The sequence below is a fragment of the Arachis hypogaea genome, chromosome 7 (genome assembly GCF_003086295.3).
Source record: "Arachis hypogaea cultivar Tifrunner chromosome 7, arahy.Tifrunner.gnm2.J5K5, whole genome shotgun sequence".
In the NCBI taxonomy this organism is placed as follows: Eukaryota; Viridiplantae; Streptophyta; class Magnoliopsida; order Fabales; family Fabaceae; genus Arachis; species Arachis hypogaea.
In genome coordinates this window covers 77,939,311-77,959,529 of record NC_092042.1, presented here as the reverse complement: position 1 = coordinate 77,959,529, position 20,219 = coordinate 77,939,311, and the positions used below count along the sequence as shown (strand labels likewise).

The 20,219-nt window shown below is 27.2% G+C and overlaps 1 protein-coding gene and 1 long non-coding RNA gene across 10 annotated transcripts; both read left to right on the top strand.

The window, feature by feature from the left end:
- The first annotated feature begins 502 nt into the window (after positions 1 to 502).
- Positions 503 to 2,148, top strand: LOC140174521 (uncharacterized). Its single transcript, XR_011864196.1, has 3 exons — positions 503 to 1,029; positions 1,259 to 1,423; positions 1,591 to 2,148. It is a non-coding gene; the product is annotated as an uncharacterized lncRNA (long non-coding RNA).
- Positions 2,149 to 5,198: 3,050 nt separating this feature from the next.
- Positions 5,199 to 19,984, top strand: LOC112703563 (probable leucine-rich repeat receptor-like serine/threonine-protein kinase At3g14840). 9 transcript variants are annotated; one of them, XM_025755068.3, is made up of 24 exons: positions 5,199 to 6,049; positions 6,362 to 6,530; positions 8,766 to 8,837; positions 8,987 to 9,055; positions 9,223 to 9,294; positions 9,398 to 9,466; positions 9,800 to 9,871; positions 9,997 to 10,068; positions 10,177 to 10,248; positions 10,376 to 10,447; positions 10,604 to 10,675; positions 11,131 to 11,202; positions 11,981 to 12,037; positions 12,387 to 12,449; positions 12,558 to 12,593; positions 12,855 to 12,898; positions 13,594 to 13,979; positions 15,783 to 15,912; positions 16,785 to 16,922; positions 17,952 to 18,070; positions 18,167 to 18,377; positions 18,483 to 18,720; positions 18,875 to 19,025; positions 19,420 to 19,984. In XM_025755068.3, exons 1-24 carry the CDS (start codon positions 5,938 to 5,940, stop codon positions 19,816 to 19,818), a joined length of 2,967 nt encoding a protein of 988 aa, XP_025610853.1. In that variant the 5' UTR covers positions 5,199 to 5,937; the 3' UTR covers positions 19,819 to 19,984. The 9 variants fall into 9 exon arrangements, with proteins under 9 accessions (XP_025610853.1, XP_025610851.1, XP_025610854.1 ...); XM_025755066.3 differs by having other exon boundaries at positions 15,783 to 15,978; XM_072199725.1 differs by having other exon boundaries at positions 5,808 to 6,049; positions 8,766 to 8,862; positions 15,783 to 15,978.
- Positions 19,985 to 20,219: the final 235 nt, after the last annotated feature.

The window sequence follows — 20,219 nt, the reverse complement described above, 5'->3', positions numbered from 1 at the left end:
AACATCATATAATAATATAATTTTTTACAATACTTTCATGAAACTCTCATTTTAACTTCTACAATTTACATCTTTCCACTACAAGAAAAAAGGCCTATGGCCACGCTTTTTTCATGTCACGCTTTAAAACTGTAGCCAAAAGTGGTTAACGGCCACACTTTTATGAGGGTGGCGATTGATTACAGATTTGGCCATTTTTTTCTGTTACGCTTAAAAAGCGTGGCAAAAGGGATCTATGGCCACGCTTTTATGAGGGTAACAATTGATTTGAGATTTAGCCACACTTTTTTTGCCACGCTTTTTAGCCACGCTTTTTGCCACGCTTTTTTGCCACGCTTAAAAAGCGTGGCCATAGAGATACAGGTACGCTTTTAAAGCATGGCAACATAATTTTGTTATAGTGCCATTTTAAAAGCGTGGCCGTTTCTTGTAACTTTTTTGGCACACTTCAAAAGCGTGGCCAAAAGGTTCTAAAAAAATTTAATTTTTTAAGTCTGAGAGTGACAATGCAATAAACAAACACTTATTCCCCATTCTCCTAACCCTAATTCACGCTGCAGCAGCGCCTCCCTCTCTCCCTCGTTTTCTTCATTCGAGCACTCCTCTTCCATCCTTCTCATACAGACACGCAGGATGGCAGTAGCGATGGTGGTTCGTCGTCGCTCTCATAGCGCCTTCGCGAGTCCCAGCTACGGCGTCGTCAAGCTCTTCTCCCGCTTCTTCTTCTTCGCCGTTGCGTCTTCGTCTTCCCAAGCCGCCTATTCCAGCTTCGCTTTCCAGTTTTGTTGTCGTTTCAGCTTCCGCTACGTCACCAAACGGCACCGTTTTGAAAAGGAAGAGGCCTGCTAGGCTTGATATACCTGTTAGCTCCTTGGCCTTTGGCATTCTGCCAACACCCTCTGCTGCGGCACCGCGTGATGTTGTGGAGGAAGAACGTGATGCCTTCTCTATTTATTGCAAGAAAGGCAGGAGGGAGCACATGAAAGATCGCTACTCTACTGCGATAACCTACGCGGACAACAAAAACTGGTAACAAAATTTCACTTTTTCTTTTTAATTTGTTTCTGGAATGTTTAATTTGTTTGAACATAGATGAATTATTCTAATTTTGAGGATGGGTTTGTTCAATGATTTAGGGGTTTTATTTGTTAATGGGATTCATGAATTTTAGGGAAGGACCATAATGAATGTAACCCTAGGTGGAATGGATTTGGAGAAAATCTAATTAGCAAAATTTGTTTGGATATGATGAATGCAGGAATTTTTTGGAATTTTCGATGGGCAAGGTGGTGCAAAGGCTGCCAAATTTGTGCAAATAACTTAGAAAAGAATGTGTTAGATGAAGTGATTCTTAGTGAAGAAGATAGCATTGAGGAGGCTGTGAAGCGCGGTTATGTCAAGACTGATTATGCTTTCTTGAAAAGTGATCTGATTATTTGTTTTTGAATTTGATTTTTTGTTTTGATTTTCGTGGTTCTTCATTTTTTTCTGATTTTTCTATTCTAAACTGTTTTTTGTTCTATTATGATATTTGGATTTAGGTTTTTTCTCTCTTTAAACTTCTGAATATTTGGTTTTGTTCTGCTGCAGCTGTGGTAGTGCTCCACTGCTGCTAGGTGGTGCTGAACTGCTATTGCTTTGCCTGTCCTGTGGTGGTGCTGCTCCTCCTATTCTTCTCCTGCTCTTTTCTTCTCAGCACTGCTCATCTTCTTCTCAAGCCTTCTATAATTTATTGATATCTTCTAGGCATGCTTTTGTAATAATGTATTGACTTGTATATTTAACCTCTCAAACCATAAGTTTCAATAATTTCAAAACAGAAGAAAATCTTAGCTATATATGTAAACTGAAATAAAATAATAAGGACCAAGAGAACTAAAAAATTACATGTATATATTCAGGTATGATTTGAGTTGGACTATTGTAATATCTATCAGGATTGGCCACAAGCATGATTAGTTTTTAAAATCTCTGTCCAAATATGGCCAGGAGAGAACTCAGGAAACTGAAGATGATAAGTTTCTCTAACTATGTTCTTATGTTGTACATGAAACATGTGATAGATGCAAAATAAAGCTTGTAGTGAACAACTGAAGGGAATATCAAATTCCTATGGGCATCATCTAAATGTCAAGCATCATTTCTGTACTCCCTGATCTTTTAGTTCCTCTTATTGGTGGTTTTTTTAATGGATAAAAATGAAATAGTTAAGCTTCTTATCTTTTTTTCCCCTACTCTAGGAGTTTGTTTTAAACATGTCATAAATGTAGAATAATGTAATATTTGCTAAGGTGAAACTTTGAGCACTTTTGACATGACTACTTTGATCATTGACTTCTCAACTATTATGTAGAACTCTATTCTATTTGAAACAAACAATTTATTATTTTCCTTCTTATTCTGATTGCTAGGATTGTCGTATTAGGTGATCAGTAAGATGCTGGAACCAGTTCAATTTTGTGTTGGCACTTCGTCTCTAGTAGTACTAGGGCCAAGTGCACTAATTTTAGACATCTCAGTTAGTAGTTGAGCTAATTTTTGTATGTGAAGTGTCTAACATCTTACTTAAATCAATGGAATATGTTTTTGTTATATTTTCTCTAATGCAGCTGGATATAGAAGTCAGGGTGAAGTACAGGTCAATAATGCTCGGCCTAACATACTTCAGATGCAGCCCTTACCATATAACATTAGAAAAGGAGAACTTCTGTTATTTGAAATCATGAATTCCTTCTTGTTCTGTCTTTTCCCTTAAAGATGTATTGTTTCATCTTTATTACATTATTCTAACAAGAAAGCACGTTCTTTTTTATGGGTTGAGTTTTTGCAATGGAGTTTTGATTCTTTTGTGTTCCTAATAAAAAAAGATCTTAAAGTACTTGTTTCTTTCTAACTCCTTAATTGTTTTGTGGCCATTGTTATTGAACAGATTGCAATCTGAACTAATGGCGCTAATGGTAATAAGCTTATATGCCCACTACATATATATGATCTTTCTCTTGTATTTGGAAAAAGATTACTGATTATTGAAGCTTTGTGTTCATGGGAATTTAAGATGAGCGGAGATTCAGGTATATCTGCGTTTCTTGACGAGGACAACATATTCTGTTGGAAAGGGACAATAACAGGAAGTAAAGACATGTGTTTGAAGGAACTGAGTACAAGTTGTCACTTTCGTTTCCCAATGATTACCCTTTTAAGGCTCCAAAGGTCAAATTTGAAAGCACCTGCTTCCATCCAAACATAGATGTTCATGGTAATATATGCTTGGACATTCTTCAGGTAGTAATTATGTGAAGATTCCTGTCCTCTCTTATTTGATCAACACAAAATATAAAGCTTGGGTATGACAAAATAATTCTGTGTCCTCAGCCAACATCTGTGTCTTAACTAGTTTAGATTGTGTGCAGAAGATGTGTGTATAAACATAATATTGAATATATTTTTTGTTGGAACAACATTAACATTTACTTTCTTGTGAAGGGTAGTTTTTGAAGCGGGAAGATTGTTCTTATATTCTGGACTGGATAGGAGAAACTCAAAGGTGAAGTAAATGGAGCTTCTCTTTCGGGATTCGTCATCAATTAGCCACAAATTGGATAGTTTTAGTGATCTCCTAAGTTCTAATGATAAACTTATTTTGTCCTAATTCAATTATTAGTTGTTATAGAATTGTAATTTTTTAATTATAATTATAGCATGTAAATAATTCATGTAAATCAATAAAAAATCAATTCTTTTATACCTTCTAATTTTCTCCTTTTTTTTTAAATTTGACAAAGGAATAGGCCACGCTTTAAAAGTGTGGCAAAAGGTTTTAGTTGGTGAGCTGTATGTGCTCTATCGGCACGTTTTTGAAGCGTAGCCAAAACCAAACTAATCGGTACACTTCAAAAGCATGGCAATATGTACACTTTTTGATACGCTTCTCAAGCATAGCTATAGGTTAATATATATAGCCACGCTTTTTAAGCGTGGCAAGAGATGAAAGCGTGCCAAAAAAAGCGTGCCGATAGGTCCACAAAAACGTGATGATAGAACAACCGGCACGCTGGCAGATGTGGCCCTTCTAAAAGTGTGCTGATAGCTCAAAAAGCGTAGCGAAAAATTATCAACACGCTTTTTGGCACTTTTTAGTACGTTTTAAAAGCGTGACAAAAAACTTAGTTTCTTGTAGTGTCTGTATTTTCACCGAAATTTTAATTTTATCTAAATTAATATTTCATTAGTATATTATTTATTTCTTCTTCTCTACGAATGTTTAGCAAGGCATAAACTTTATCCAGTTTGATTAAGAAATTTATCACAATATAAATGGATCATAATCACAGTCAACATAGCTTTCTATCTCCAAGTATCAAAATGTACATGTCATATATGCCACACCTCTAGGAATTCTAGCCATCAGATTCAGATAGGTCTAGCCATCAGAGACTACACCTACATATATGTCTATCCTTGGACGAAATTTTGGAAATTGTCCCAACATGTCCCCGTCCATTATAAAATTTTGGAATTTGTCCCGACATGCATATCTATATCTTTCAGGATTTAGAGAAAGGGTTAACTAAAGTCATTGGCAACCAATTTATGCATGTTGACTTGGAAATTTCTACGGAGAATGCAACTGATAATTATTACATACAAACCAAATTTATCTTTTACAGAGTTATATTTATTTATACGAGGTTTAATTTTTTGTAAAATAAGAAAGTAAGTAGAAGTTAAATGAGTCCTCATTCTTTTTATTTGCTTAGAATATTTTTAAAGAGGCTTTGTGAACGACATTTGGCGTTAAGTATAGAAAATCTTATTGAAAAATTTAAAGTTTATAATAATTTTACTATGCATTTATTAAAGATAAAACCTTAAAAAAACTGTACTCCAAGAAATTAATGCTATCATCGAATGATTTGGTTTTTTTTTTTTTAAATATGAACTATTGAACATTTGAACTCTACCAAGTGCCAACTTGAACCGACATACATGAGCTATAAAATAATTGAATGCTTTTGAAAAATCAACTCTTGACTAATTAATATCCACTCTTTTCCTATACTTTATGTTTTTTAATTTTTCAAGTTTGATGAAAATATCTACTCTTCTTTTCCGCGTAGTCGTACTGACTCAATTATGCATGCATGTGCCTACGTGGACCCTTTACCAATCCTTTCTGGCATTTTACTCCCGAGTTCCGAGCATTCAATTCTTAACTAATATATTGTCATTTTTTAATTTTTTTTGAACATTTTTTGTGCGTTTGGATGCATTAAATGATAAAAAGGATTTTTAATTAATAAAACTTTTTTTTAAATTTAATGCGAACTACAATTTTTAAAAAATATTTTAACATAATAAATAAAAAAATATTTTTATATTATTATAAAAAAATATAATTAACAAATGAAAATATATTTTTTAAATAGAATATTAAATATCAAATTATTTTTATTTTTTGAAAAAACTTTTAAAAATGTATTTTTTAGAAGTCTATTCAATCTTTTTATAATATTATTTTTAAAAGTTTTTTTATATTTTTGGAGTTTAAGAAAAATTAAACTCTATAGTTTTTGATATAAAAAATTGATATCATGTTATAATATTTTAAAAAAAAATAAATTAACACAAAACACATAAATAATTTAAAAATATTTTTATACATCAAAATTAATTATTATATTTTTTTATATAAAAATATATATAATTTATTTTTTTAATATATATTTTATATTTTAATATACACTTAATATAATTATAAATAATTCATATAAAATTTTATATATCTGACGCAAACAAACAAGCTCTTTATTACGTTCACATTAAAATTCTATAGTCATGAATAGCTGATAGATATTCCATTTTTCTACCTTAAGTTATATCTTTGATTGTTTCTCATTTTATGATCTGTCTTTTTAGATAGGACTCAATAATCAGCATATGAAGATGATGATCACTACTTCCTCTAAACTTTTCTTCTTTTCATCATTCCTTGCACTTTGCTTCATGCTATGTCCTACAGAAGCTGCTTCTCGGCTGCCAGACACAGAAGGTATGCCATATCCTATTATCCCAAATAAAGAAAGATCTTATTTAAAAAAAAAATAATTATCAGTAATTCTTATAGCTTATATGAATATCAATTTTAATTTTTCATACTTTCAATTATGAAAAGAAACATGTATATAGCTTATTCTTAATTAGTTTAAACGGTTGGATCCCTTAAGTAAGCGTAGTTTAAGAATATTTTCGGTTTTTAGGTTTATTGTAAATTTGAAAGAAAACTAGGATATTATTTATTTATCTGATCTCTTCCGAGAATCAAGCATAAAAGAAAACTCTTAAAAAATATATTTGAATTTAGTGGAAGCTCTGAAGCAAATAACAAAAACGCTCGATTGGGACTTGAAGAACATAGATCCATGCAGTGTGGGGGGGATTATTTCAAACCCAGTTCGCTCAACATCAGAAATAATTAATGTTTCATGTGATTGCTCCATTGCTAATGACAACTTCTGCCATATCATTACCATGTATGTATATTCTCTATCATTTCTAGTATTATACTTTTATATATGAACTGTTAGGGATATTATTATTTATATGTCTTTTTTTTATACGTTAAATTTTTTTTTAAAAATAATTTATGATATAAACAATACTATTTTTTACTTCATTAATTTTTTTTAATAATTTTTAAGTAAAGCTAATAGTTTAAAAAATTGTTAAATAATATATAATTAATCAAATACATATATTAAATTATTTAATTATTTTCGATTAATAATTTTATATAAAGATAATTATATATAAATTTTTTTTAATAAATTTTTTTCTAAGGTAAAAATTATTCATTAATAGATAAATATAGTTGTCCATAAAGAACTAAAAAAGGAGAAGGGGATACTCCTAAAAATATCTCGACAGAGAGAGAAAATGAGATTATAAAAGAAAAAAAAAAGATATAATAGTAAAAAAAGTTGGAAATTTTTAAAAAATACGATAAATAAAAATTATTATTAAATAAAATAAATAAATAATTATACAACTATACAACTTAAAAAATGCTACCTGTCGGTAGACGAGAAGCTCTCCAAACAAGAGATTTTATTTTTTAGGTAACAAGAGATCTTTCATTGAATAAAAAGTTTGGGATTTAGAAGATTATTCAAACTAAATGAGCCTTGAATGTACTTGAGCTCATACATTAAAATTTGGTCGTTCAATCGAGAGTTGATATCTTCTATTTATTATTTATTTTAATAATGGAATAATTAAGTTTTTGAAAAAAATTTGCAATGAATTTATAAGCTTTCAAAACAAAAATTATTAAATAAAATTATGTTGAAAAATTTTATAATCAAACTATAAGTCCTAGAAAAAAAAAGTATAGCAAATAAATTTTAATATTTTTTCTTTTTTTGTTTGATACATTTTATATCAATTGATGAAAAAAATTTTAGAACAACTGTTGAGTTATCTTTCGTATTTTAGTAATTTTGATATATCCAAATTTTTAATTAAGTAAGTTGCCCTAATTTAAGAGTGATTATTAGACTCTTACTTTTTTACTGTATCAATCCACAAACTTTAGAGTAATTTGATCTCTAAAAAAAATATTATATATGGTATCATAAAACTACTTCTCCCCATAATTTAAATTGATGAAAAAGGACAAATGAATGATAATATTTCAAAACTTTTTTTTGTGCCTTAGGCTTTCTTTCTTTTTTTAATCTTATAATAAATTTCTTTTTGTTAGGGTTCCAAGGATCGAAACCAATATTCTTTTGTCATTTCTATTACAATATCATGAAGTGTTAAGTACTTATTACACTCGGTGGGCTCTAGTGACAGCAACAATGGCTCCCTAGCTCCCCGTCATGTCCTCCTTTCTCTTCTCCTTCCAATTTTGCTTCCCTCTCTTTCTTCCAATTTTAGTTTCCTTTCCTCCATTAGCGCTGCCACCATTTTGTCACATTTTCTCCCGGCTTCTCTTTCTCTCAATTTTTGTTTTGATTTTTTATTAAAACAAATTAATTATTATTGGTGTTGTTATTATTGTTGTTGAAGGGAATGAGGATGAAAGAGAAATTTTGATAGTGTTTAAAAAGATATGGTGGAAATGATATGGAAGATTGAAAAATTTAGAAGATATGGTGGGAATAATAAGAAAGATTGGGATTGCGTGTGTTGTTTTATGGGGATAAGGTTTTTTTTTTTAATTTATTTTTATCGAGGGAAATTTGTCCCAAAAAATAAAGTTGGGATAGAGAAGAATGGTTTTAAAATGATTTTTGGGAATGAATTTGATAAGAAGAAAGCTTGGGCGATTTCTATTTTTTTTTTCAAATTTTAGGAACGAAAAAAAGTACTTAATCTTATATATATTTTAGATTTAATTATTTTGTTAGTCCTTATAGTTTCGTGTAATTTTCAATTAGGTCTTTATACTTTTTTTTCTTTTAATTGAATTTTTGAACCAATTTTTTTTAATTAGGTCTCTCTTGACAGTAATTGACTTAATTATATAAAGATCCAATTAAAAAAAATTGATGCAGAGACCAATTAAAAGGAAACAAAAGTATAGGAACCCAATTAAAAAAAAAAAGAAATTGGTGCAAGGACTCAATTAAAAAAAAAATACAAAAAAATCTAATTAAAAAATTTGCAAAGAGATCAACAGAATAATTAAACCTACATCTTATAATTTCAAGTTATTTCTTATTTTCCAATAATTTGTTGCCCAAAAATAAAATGATCAACAGAATACTGAGTGCACAAAATCTTCAAGGAAAGCTCCCTCCAGAACTTGTCAAGCTGCCATACCTTCAAGAGATGTATGTAATAAATGTCTTCTTTGAAGTAAGAGACCATACTTATGAGGATCAATAATTAACAATCTTTCATGCATGCATTTACTCAAATGCTTCACTAGCTACTATGATGCATTTTATTTTATTTTATTTTGTTTTGTCATTTTTAACAGTAACCTTACCCGCAATTACCTTAGCGGTACGATTCCTAGAGAATGGGGTACAATGAACCTTACCAAAATGTATGCTCTCCTCTCTATTAATAATTTCTTCTCTGCTCTTTTTAGCTTCATTCTGTTCTTCTCCTTACTAAATTAAATATCCATATAGATCTATAATTATGTTTTGTTCATCAAATTAAGTCAAAGTATTATGATATGATACGTATGATTATTCATTCACTCTATAGTGCACTTGTTGCAAATGGACTGAGTGGTGAAATCCCTAAGGAGCTAGCAAACATCACCACTCTCAAAACTTTGTAAGTGTTTGATTATCCATCTTTTAATAATTTCTGTCTTAAAAAAAAAAAAAAAAACGTTAGAGAAGAGTTCATTGTATATAGCTAATCTAAAATTGCGTAGGTCCCTAGAGTTCAATAATTTCTATGGGAATCTTTCAGTTCTTGGATCTCTTCCACACCTTGAAATACTGTAAGTCTTTTACTATATAATGTTTTGTAATTTAATTTTAATTATTATCAGTATAAAATTTTAATATCATGAATCTATAATTTTACTTATTAAAATAATCTTCCATAAATATTAATATTCATTTATATATTAATGGCTCATATATAGATATATGTATATACATGGTATTTCTAAATGCGGTAATGTTAAGAAGATAAATAAAATAAGCAGAACTTGTCGTATTTAATATTTATTAATTTTTATAATAATTAATAAATGTTAAATAAGACAAATTATAACTATTTTTAACTAATTCTTTTTTTTTATCAAATATTTCCTTTTTGAATGCTACAGGGATCTTACCTCTAATAATTTCACTGGAGAACTGCCTGAAACATTTTCAAATCTAATCACATTAAAGGAACTGTAAGCTTTCCTATATTTATCTTAATTTCTTTATCTTCAATGACTAATTATAATTATATATTAGTATTACAATATATATGGTTTTTTCTCTGAATTAATAGCATTTAATATATTCTTATTGGCAGCCGTCTTGGTGATAATCAATTCTCAGGAAAAATACCTAATTTCATACAAAAATGGACAGGACTTGAAAATCTGTGAGATCCATTATTTGTTTTTCTAAAATTTAATTATATATATAACTTAGTTATTTTGTCTATTCATATCTTTGCATATATATATAAAGCTTAATCATATTGTGACAGAGTAATACAGGGGAGTGGTTTTACTGGGCCAATTCCATCTGAAATTTCATATTTACTTAATTTAGAAGACTTGTAAGTATATATATCATATATGATATGATGGTTCCACACAGCATCAAAAGTTTTAAAATTAAAGTCGTTCCTTGTTTTATTATTAAAATTTTATTGTTATTCCTTGCCTTAAATATGAATAATGCAGGAGGATTAGTGACCTGAATGGACCTCAGTCTAAATTCCCACCTCTCGATAATATGACAAACTTGGGAGTATTGTGAGTTGAAATTAAAATAGTGTATTATTCTAACTTGGTTTTGATTGACAAAAATATTATGTGCAGAGTGATTCATTTTTTCTGATTGTTTTATTAATTTTTTCTTTCGTTAATTTTTTGTGTAACTCTTTTTTTTTTTTTTTTTTTTTGCCTTAGGATATTAAGGAGTTGCAACATTAATGACACAATCCCTAATTATCTTGGAAATTTTAAAAATTTGAAAACATTGTAAGTGCTACATTACTGATATTCTTTTTGGACATTTTTTGTTGCTCATATTAAGAATATAATTTTTAGATCATTTATAAGTATGAGACGATCTTATTTTATTACTGATGAATTATTTTTAGAATTGAATAGAATTATCTTATTTTTATTTCAAATATAGTATCAGAATTTATTTAATTTAATATTATTGGACCACTTATTTATAATATTTATGCTCTAAATAATCATTTTTTGTCATAAAAAGAATATATTATAATTCTCATATTTTTTAATGATATGATATCTAAATGATTTATAAGTATAAAAATATTTTTATCTCAGAAACTAATTTTTGAAGCTGAATTAGATCTACTCCATCTAAATTCTAATAATAAGGGTATTGTTAACTTTAACCTTTCTTTTTTTTTGGCTTACCATTATTAATTGTTTTATGATCCTTTGTCTTTATCTTGCAGAGACCTCAGCTATAACAAATTAGGAGGAGAAATTCCAGAGTCTCTTACATCGCTATCAAGTATAAAGTACATGTAAGTAAAGTAGTTGACATTACATATGTATTTCATGTAAGGCCAATTCTATGGTGTCTATAAATTTGTGTCTAAATTCTGCTTAATTTACTTTTTGTAGTAAGTTTTAATTTTTTAAAAATTATTTATTATTATATCTTTTAAATTAAATATTATTTTTTAATTTTTTTTAGTAAATAAACAACATCTTTTAGACACCATAGCATTCACCCTTAACACCTCCATGTAATTCATAAGAAAGCAAATTAAACATAAAGAAATTTTCCAGCTGGGCCTTGAATCAATGACAGCGTCATCTGCCTTATTGGGAGCTGTATTTAAGTTCGAATTTTTAATAAAAAATATAGAATTCATGTTAATAATAATAATAATGGGTGAGTAAATAGATGTGTAAAATTGGAGTTGTCGAATTTATGGACAAAAAAATTATAAAAAAATTTTGTTTTACATATTGTAGAGAACATTTTTTTATTTGCACATAAGAAAATATTTTCTACATATGAACAGGAATAGCCAATTTTCTACAATTAACGGTGTATTATTATTACTTCAACAAAAATAATTAATTTTTAATTTTATTATTTAAAAAATTATTTAAATATATAAATCTGCTTGAATGATTATATAAATTTTTTTAGTATGTTAATCAATCGAAACTAAATTTATAGTGTGTGTGTAGGTTCAACAATGACTCATACATTTATCCAATCATACATGCACTGAATTAGGCTTTTGAATTTTGATATTGTTGTTTTTTTTTTTTTGTTTCTTCATTTAGATATTTAACTGGAAACATTCTCAGTGGACAAGTGCCCGCCGATTGGACTGCACCCATGTGAATTCTTATATAAATTGCTCCTATGCTTAATTAATTAGTCCAATCTGTTAAATAAATTATTCATGTGGTTTTACTTATTCATTTAAATTTTTAAAAGAAATAATTTGATAACATAATATATATATTAGAATTTCTACAGTAAAAATTCTAGAATTCTATCTCTGTTATTTTCAAATATTTTGAATATTCTTCTTTTGAAGTAAAAAATATACTGAAAATGCTTTTTTTCCCTTTTCTCCTTTTATTTTTTTTTGGTCTTTCCTTTCCTCTTTTTTCTTGCTCTTCTTTAAGTAAAAAGCGTAGCGATTTTCCCAGTAATAAATTATTACACAAAACGTGTGCACAGAGATCTTTCATATAACAACTTCACCAACTCCCCACAAACAGTGACATGTCAAACGTCAAACATGTAAGAAATATTGCTTCTTTTTTCTTTTTTTTTTCACCTTCTTTTATATATATATTTCATGAAATTATCTTAATTAGCCTTAATTAACATATTTCTTATTTACCGTAGGAACTTGTTTGCGAGTTTTGCAAAAGGCAACAACACGTAATTGTTATCTTTACTCTCTTTAATTTCCTTTACCTATTTGTGAAACTTATGGACGTATAAAAATATTATGTGTATATAAAAAATTAATTATAAATTATTTATTATAAATTTATGTATAATATATTTAATTTATTTTTAATTTTATGTGTTTTATATAAATGATTAATTTAATGGTTAATTTTTTATATACACTATTAAAATTATATTACAACTAATTTTTTTTCCCACTGAATGTCTCTATCGCCTGTTTTTCCTTAGAGGACCTCTTTCTTGTGGGCAAAGCAAAGAAAAATGCCCAAAATGTAAGTTGATGTGATTTATTTGTTTGTTTATTTATTTGTTGTGTACTTGACTATTAACGGTATAGATGGCTGTTAATGTAATTAAATTTGAGAATTTAGAGAATAAATTACTAGAATAGGATTGATAGTTTATGTTACTAGTAAAAAATATCAAAAAATACGAAAAATAATTATTTTTTTTAAATTTAAAACGTAATAAAAAAATCAAATATTAAATATATTTTTAAAAATAATTTAAATATTAAATTTTTTATGTAGACTTTTACAAGTATTACTAAAAAAATAAAATATTTTTATCTTTAAAATTTGATATTTATATTAAGTAAAATTATTTTATCTTATTTTTTGTGAATGACCAAAATTTTAAAAAATAAAAAAAATTATAGACCAAATTTTGTGCTTTTTTTTGGTTAATTTTTAAATAGTTATTTCAAATATTTTTATAAAATATTATATCAAATAGACAAGTGGTTTGTCATTGATAAAAGATATGATGTTTTATTATTTTTATCATATTTTTAAATCATTTCAAAATTTTATTGATCATTTTTATCTTTTAAAATTATTTTTGCCAGTGACATAAATTTTAGTAACTGTTTAAGTAAATTTAAATTGTGAATTATAGGTAAAAAATAATATATTATATGAGTTAAATAAGTTTATTTTAGACTTTTAATTTGTTTCTCATTTGGCAGACTATTATTCCTTCCATATAAATTGTGGTGGAGATAGTAATGTACAGAAAGGAAGGATAATATATGAGAGTGATTCATATAAGGGAGTGCCATTTAAGAAAAGTAGAGCTGAATCATCAAATTGGGCAATTAGTACAACTGGTGTTGATTTCATGGATAATGTTCATCAGTACGACCTTATCCAAGAAAATGAAACCAAACTTGACATAGTTGATGATGCTGATCTTTATACAAAGGCACGTGGTTCTCCCATTTCTTTGACTTACTATGGCTTTTGCCTGGCAAATGGAAACTACACCGTCAATCTCCACTTTGCAGAGATCGTTTTTATCAATGGCACCACATATAAGAGCCTAGGAAGGCGTATATTTGATGTATACATTCAGGTATTTATTTGATTATAAAGTTTGTGAATCAAAATAATTAAGCCATGATTAGTCAAAAATTTTTTTAATTTAATTTTATTTATATAATTTTTTATATTTTGATTTTTTTATTTTACTCTCTTATTACTTAACTTATCACATTATATTTTTAACTATTAAAATATAACATATTATATATTAATGAAATTTTTTATAATTTAATTTTTATATATATTATTGCATTAAAAATTAATCATAATAATATACTTTGAATATCATTAATGTTAATTAATTTTTTTTCACTGTACCTATGTAATATTGTAGAGGCTAGAATAATTTAAATTTTAATTGTCATTATTTTTAATTAATTTTTTATAATCACTAATCTATTGTCTCACTTACGTAATATTTTCTTTATATTTTTCAAAGTGGAATAATAATTTATTCTTATTTTTTAACACAAATATTTATCAAATTTTATCATAATTTTAAACACATAATATTTATAATTAATAAATTGGTGTTAATTTATTATTTATTATTTATTATGTTATTTTGTAGGTTAAAAATAATTTTGGAGGTGTTTAATAAATAGAGACTAATCAAATATAAGATGTTTTATTTTTTATAAAATATATTAAGGTTATTTGAGATTTTTTTAGGATTAAAAATATCAAAATTTAAAATTTTTATTTAGGAAAAAATTTATAGAATTATAAATGTAATAATAATGAAAGAGTAATTTTTAAGATTTAATTCATATTAAATTTAAAATTAACTTTTAGTGTAATTAGATGAGGAAAGATAATTACAGACAAAAATTATTCACATTCTTTTATAAGTACAAATATTATTAATTATATATTTTTTATTGTCCATAATATTTTGGCTACTTAATATTACTCTTTTTATTCAACTAATTGATTGTTAATATTGAGATTTTGATGATATTAAACAAAGGCTATGTTAGCTATCTGAGTTGTATGTGTTTGATAAGTATATTTAAGGATAAAATTATAAAGTTAAGATAAAAAATATATTTCTATTTCTCTTCATGTTTTTTTTTAAAATCTATCTTCTAATATAACTCTTTGATGACACAAGTAGTATAAGTTAGTTACTCCTAGATGCCAGCTCAGCAGTTAGTTGAGTTAGTTAGAAAAGGAGCTAGGAGAACAGCTACCATTATATAAGAGAGTTTGTGTATGTGTAATAATAAGCCATGAGAAAGTGACTCATCTTTTAAGCTCTAATAACTCTACCTCAAGAATTCTAAGCTCTGCTTCATTTTCATCTTAATAGTTAATATACATTCATCCTATATGTATCTGTTTGATTCTTTCTATGCATTTTCATTTCTTCGTTGACAAGGAACAATGATTTTAACAATTATCAATATAAAAAAATAGTGTCAAAGATATAATTACTTATGTATTTTTATTAATTTAAATTTTTAACAGAAATAATATCATAACATAACATCAGAATTTTTATAATTAAAAAATAAAAAATTTTGTTTTGGTCCTCAATCAACACAAGAAAAATAAAAAAAGGGCTTATGCAAAACTTCAAACAAATCTAAAAAAATTTTTTATTTAAAAAAAATATTCATTCATGTGTCTTTTTTTGTTAACTTAAATCTTTGGTTGAAGTAGTATCATAACAGACAAGTTCCATTGTTTTTTCAAATCATATTATAAAGAATATTTGATAATATGTAGAATCAGTTGCTACAAATATGTTAACATACAGAAGATCTGTATTTAGCTATAGATAAAATAAATGGTAATTTAATTTTTACTCTAAATTCGAAATTAATTTCAGGGAGAGCGTGTTCTAAAGGATTTCAATATTGCAAAAGAAGCAAAAGGAATCGGAAAGGCAAATATTCAAAATTTGAGTGCTTACGTGAGCAACAATGAGTTAGAGATCCGGTTATATTGGGCAGGGAAAGGTACTACTGGTGTTCCATATAGATCACAATATGGCCCTCTTATATCAGCAATTTCTGTCACTTCTGGTAAATTTATCTTCTCTTTTAGATTCAGCTGTATGGCAGTTTGACAATTCTTATAATTCTCTTATAAACTTTTAGAAGAAGAAATGGTTTAGGACGCATTTATGGAGTATATAGGTGTTTTATGTAATTGTAGTGTCAGGAGCAAAAATTGAACGTCTAATTTTTAAGAGGTATAGAAATTGGACAGTTCAATTTTTGGGTTGAATCCGTCGATTTGTGTACTCCAATTTTTTTAATTTTTTAAATACAAAAGAAAGTCTAATTTATGTACTTTCTATAATTTTAAAAAATACAAAAAATTATAATATTAAAATATATTACTCATATCACTTTTATATCTAAATCTTTTAGTCGTTCTTCAACATATATATATATCTTCGAATAATTTTCAAACTGAGCTTATGGAAAAAAAATATCCTTATCTATTGTTTTTGTCTCTATATTTTTAATAATTAGCAAAAACCATTTAAAAGTTGTATTTTATCAAGCCAGAAGTGTTTTTTTTTATTTATTCTTGTGTTTTTGTCACTTTTTTGTAAAATAAAACTTTATGTATATCCTTTGCTAGAATTAAAAAAAATAAAGTTAAAATATTTATAAAATAATAAAATAAGAAGTTAACCATTATATATTAACTCTGTAATTTCTATTATACGTTTGACTCTTACAATTTTGATTTAGAGCGATTAAATTCTCATTTTATCGTTTTATTAATTGTTTTAATTTAGAAGAGTTTGATTGATTCACCTTTTAATATATCTATAAAACATGATTATCCTATCTCACTATTATTAATAACCACCCAGACTCATTACCTAAGCACAATCACATATCTACAAGGCTAATGGCTGGAATTGTTGCTCCAACAGTCATAGTTATCATCCTAATTATTTGTCTACTTTGGTGGAAAGGTTGTCTAAGAAAGAAAACATCATTAGAAAAAGGTAAACCCACGAACCAATTATATTACTATTGTTAACTTGTTAATTGTAATCATTATTGTTAATCTTAGCTTACTAAAACGTTCAAGAATTGCCATTTACAAAATTGAATTTGGCTCTTCTGTCTTTTCTTTCTTAATCTACCAAAACGAAAAGGATCTTTTTTGGCATATATATATTTGACACACCTTTGATTTTATAATATTTATCTCAAAATAAAACATATACCTATTTATTAAAAAAACAGAAAATATTTTGTTAACGGTAGAAAATTATACAGTTAATTAGGTTGATTTTCTTTTACTCAAAAGAATACATTTCATTATAATTAATATTACACATTTTTTCAAAAATTACATAATTTTTTTTAAATAATTGGTAGGAATAATTCCATAGTAATTAGGGCGCCAAAACATTAAAATGGCTTTCATATTTTTTTCAAAGGTAAACCCCACAAACTCGTCATCCTTTTAGCTATTACTGTAATTAATGACAAATTCAGTAGATCTAACAATAATTAATTACATATTTTTTATACTAGTGTATTACAAAGTTCAAGTGAATCTTATATGGGCCACTAATAATAATTAATTATGTTATGTGTATACTAAAATTAATTACTAATATAAAATACATATTAAAAATAAATTAAATAACACATATATTTGTACATAAATATATGACGACTATTTTTAGTAGCTGATTTTAGTGTACAAATAATATTTTTAAATAATAATAACAACAAAAAAACAGAACTTGTAAAGAGTTTGCTATAACAAACCTAATAACTTGATATACAATTGTAACTAACTAAGCTTGTTAACCAGTCAAACTAGACGAGTAATCATTCAACAATCTTGCAAATAATGTTCGAATAAAGTTATGGCTTATGTGTATAATATAACTCTAATTAATTAAAACAACACACCTTTTATTTTGGTAATAGAGTAGAGTTATTTTATCTAAACCTTTTAATGTTATTTAAATTTTCCCATATAATACATCTCACTTTGTTAATTGCTTCTTAAGCAGAGCTAAGAAATTTAGATCTACAAACTGGTCTATTTTCCTTGCATCAAATTAAGGCAGCAACAAACAACTTTAATATCTCCAATAAAATTGGTGAAGGAGGCTTTGGCCCTGTTTATAAGGTATTCTCTCTTACTATCCACTATATATATCATCCTTGATTATTATGTTAAAAACATTGCACATGTTTAAAAACTACATTTAAAAATTTAATGTAGGGTATTTTACCAAATGGCACTATAATAGCAGTCAAACAACTTTCATCTAAATCAAAGCAAGGAAACCGTGAGTTCATCAATGAGATAGCAATGATCTCAGCATTACAACACCCTTGTCTTGTTAAACTTTATGGATGCTGTGTTGAGGGAGATCAATTATTGTTGATATATGAATATATGGAAAACAATAGCCTTGCATATGCATTATTCGGTAAATGATTCCCTAATTATATGCTTTTTTATTTTTTACTTCTATTTTTCTTAAATGAACAACATATATGCTTATTTTTGTATTTTTTTTTGTTCATTTATAAAGGGAACAAAGAGAATCAATTAAAATTGAATTGGCCAACGAGACAGAAGATTTGTGTTGGTATTGCTAGAGGTTTGGCTTTTCTCCATGAGGAATCAAGATTGAAAATTGTTCATAGGGATATTAAGGCAACTAATGTGTTGCTCGACAAAAATTTAAATCCAAAAATTTCTGATTTTGGTTTAGCCAAACTCCATGAAGAGGATGCTACTCACATTAGTACTCGAATAGCTGGGACATAGTGAGTTGCAATTTCTTACTCTCTTCTTTGAATGCATAAAAAATATTTGTTATCAAAATAAAATGTAGAGTAACAAAGTAATGTTTTTGTTTACCCGCTAAGAAATATATATGTTGACATCTAATTCTCATAATGGTATATTTTAATTTTGCAGTGGATATATGGCACCTGAATATGCAATGAATGGTTATTTGACTGACAAAGCAGATGTTTATAGTTTTGGAATTGTTGTCCTGGAACTTGTTAGTGGAAAGGCTAATACTATTCATCGATCAAAGGAGGAAGTGTTATATCTTCTTGATTGGGTATGTAAAATGCGGTACACGAAAAAATAAGAGTAAATATCTTTTCTGGTCTTTGTCTTTTTTAAAAATTGACAAGCCGTTCCCTAACCTTTAAAAAATGACAAATCGACCCTTGTCTATTTCTTTCGTTAAACATATCAACCCTTGTCTATTGGGGTCGATGTGTCTAACGGAAGAAATAGAAAAGGGTCGATTTGTCAAATAAAAAGGTTGATGTGTCTAATAGAAGAAATAGATAGGGACCGATTTATCATTTTATAAACGTTGAGGGGCGGCTTGTCAATTTTCAAAAAGGACAGAGACCAAAAAAGATATTTATTCAAAAATAATTATACATGAAATAATTTATATATATAAAAAGATAAAATTTTAATGATTATTGTTCTTGTGACAGGCACATTTGTTGAAAGAGAAAGGCATGCTCATGGAGCTAGTTGATCGAAGGTTAGGTTCAGATTTTAATGAAGAGGAAGTAATGGTGATGATCCAAGTAGCTCTGTTATGCACCAATGCAACTGCAAATCTTAGGCCTTCCATGTCTTCAGTTCTAAGCATGCTTGAAGGCAAAATCATTGTTCCAGAATTCGTTTCAGATCAAAGTGAATTAATGGATGAGATGAAGTTAGAGGCAATGCGACAATATTACTATCAAAAGGAAGAAAATAAAATAAATGAGGCCAACAATAATGTGTCACATAATGTTGTTGAAGAACAATGGATTGCTTCATCTTCGTCTGACCTCTATCCTATGCACATTGATTCTTCATCATATTATTGGGAGCAAAGAAACTAGTTAATAGAGTGTGTGTAAATTCCATTACTATTCCGTAGAGATTTTACCAAACGAACTTAACCTTATACAAGACAATTTATGGTGCTATTCACACCCAAAAAAAGATAGTAACATGTATTATGTTAATTAGTTTAATTAATTTTGTCAATTATTTAATGATTTTTAATTATCGTTTTCACATAAAGATAGATTGACAACTTCATTTAAATAGTCTACAATTTTATTGCGTGGACAAAGACTTTTTTTTTTTAATTTTTGGTTTGGGACAAAAACTAATTGTCTGTAATGTACCATCTCAACTATCAAATAAGTTTGTATCCTCAATTCCTTACTGTTTTTATATTTGTGTTTTAGAAAGCAATTTTTAAATATTATCCACTATAATAAAATAGTTTTATAAT

What these genes read in the sequence shown, in the direction of transcription:
- LOC112703563 (XM_025755066.3), top strand. Translation starts at nt 5,938, where the DNA reads ATGAAGATGATGATCACTACTTCCTCTAAACTTTTCTTCTTTTCATCA. An exon ending in CTAATCACATTAAAGGAACT is followed by an intron (nt 9,872 to 9,996) that starts GTAAGCTTTCCT and finishes TCTTATTGGCAG; the next exon opens with CCGTCTTGGTGATAATCAAT. An exon ending in CTATCAAGTATAAAGTACAT is followed by an intron (nt 11,203 to 11,980) that starts GTAAGTAAAGTA and finishes TTCTTCATTTAG; the next exon opens with ATATTTAACTGGAAACATTC.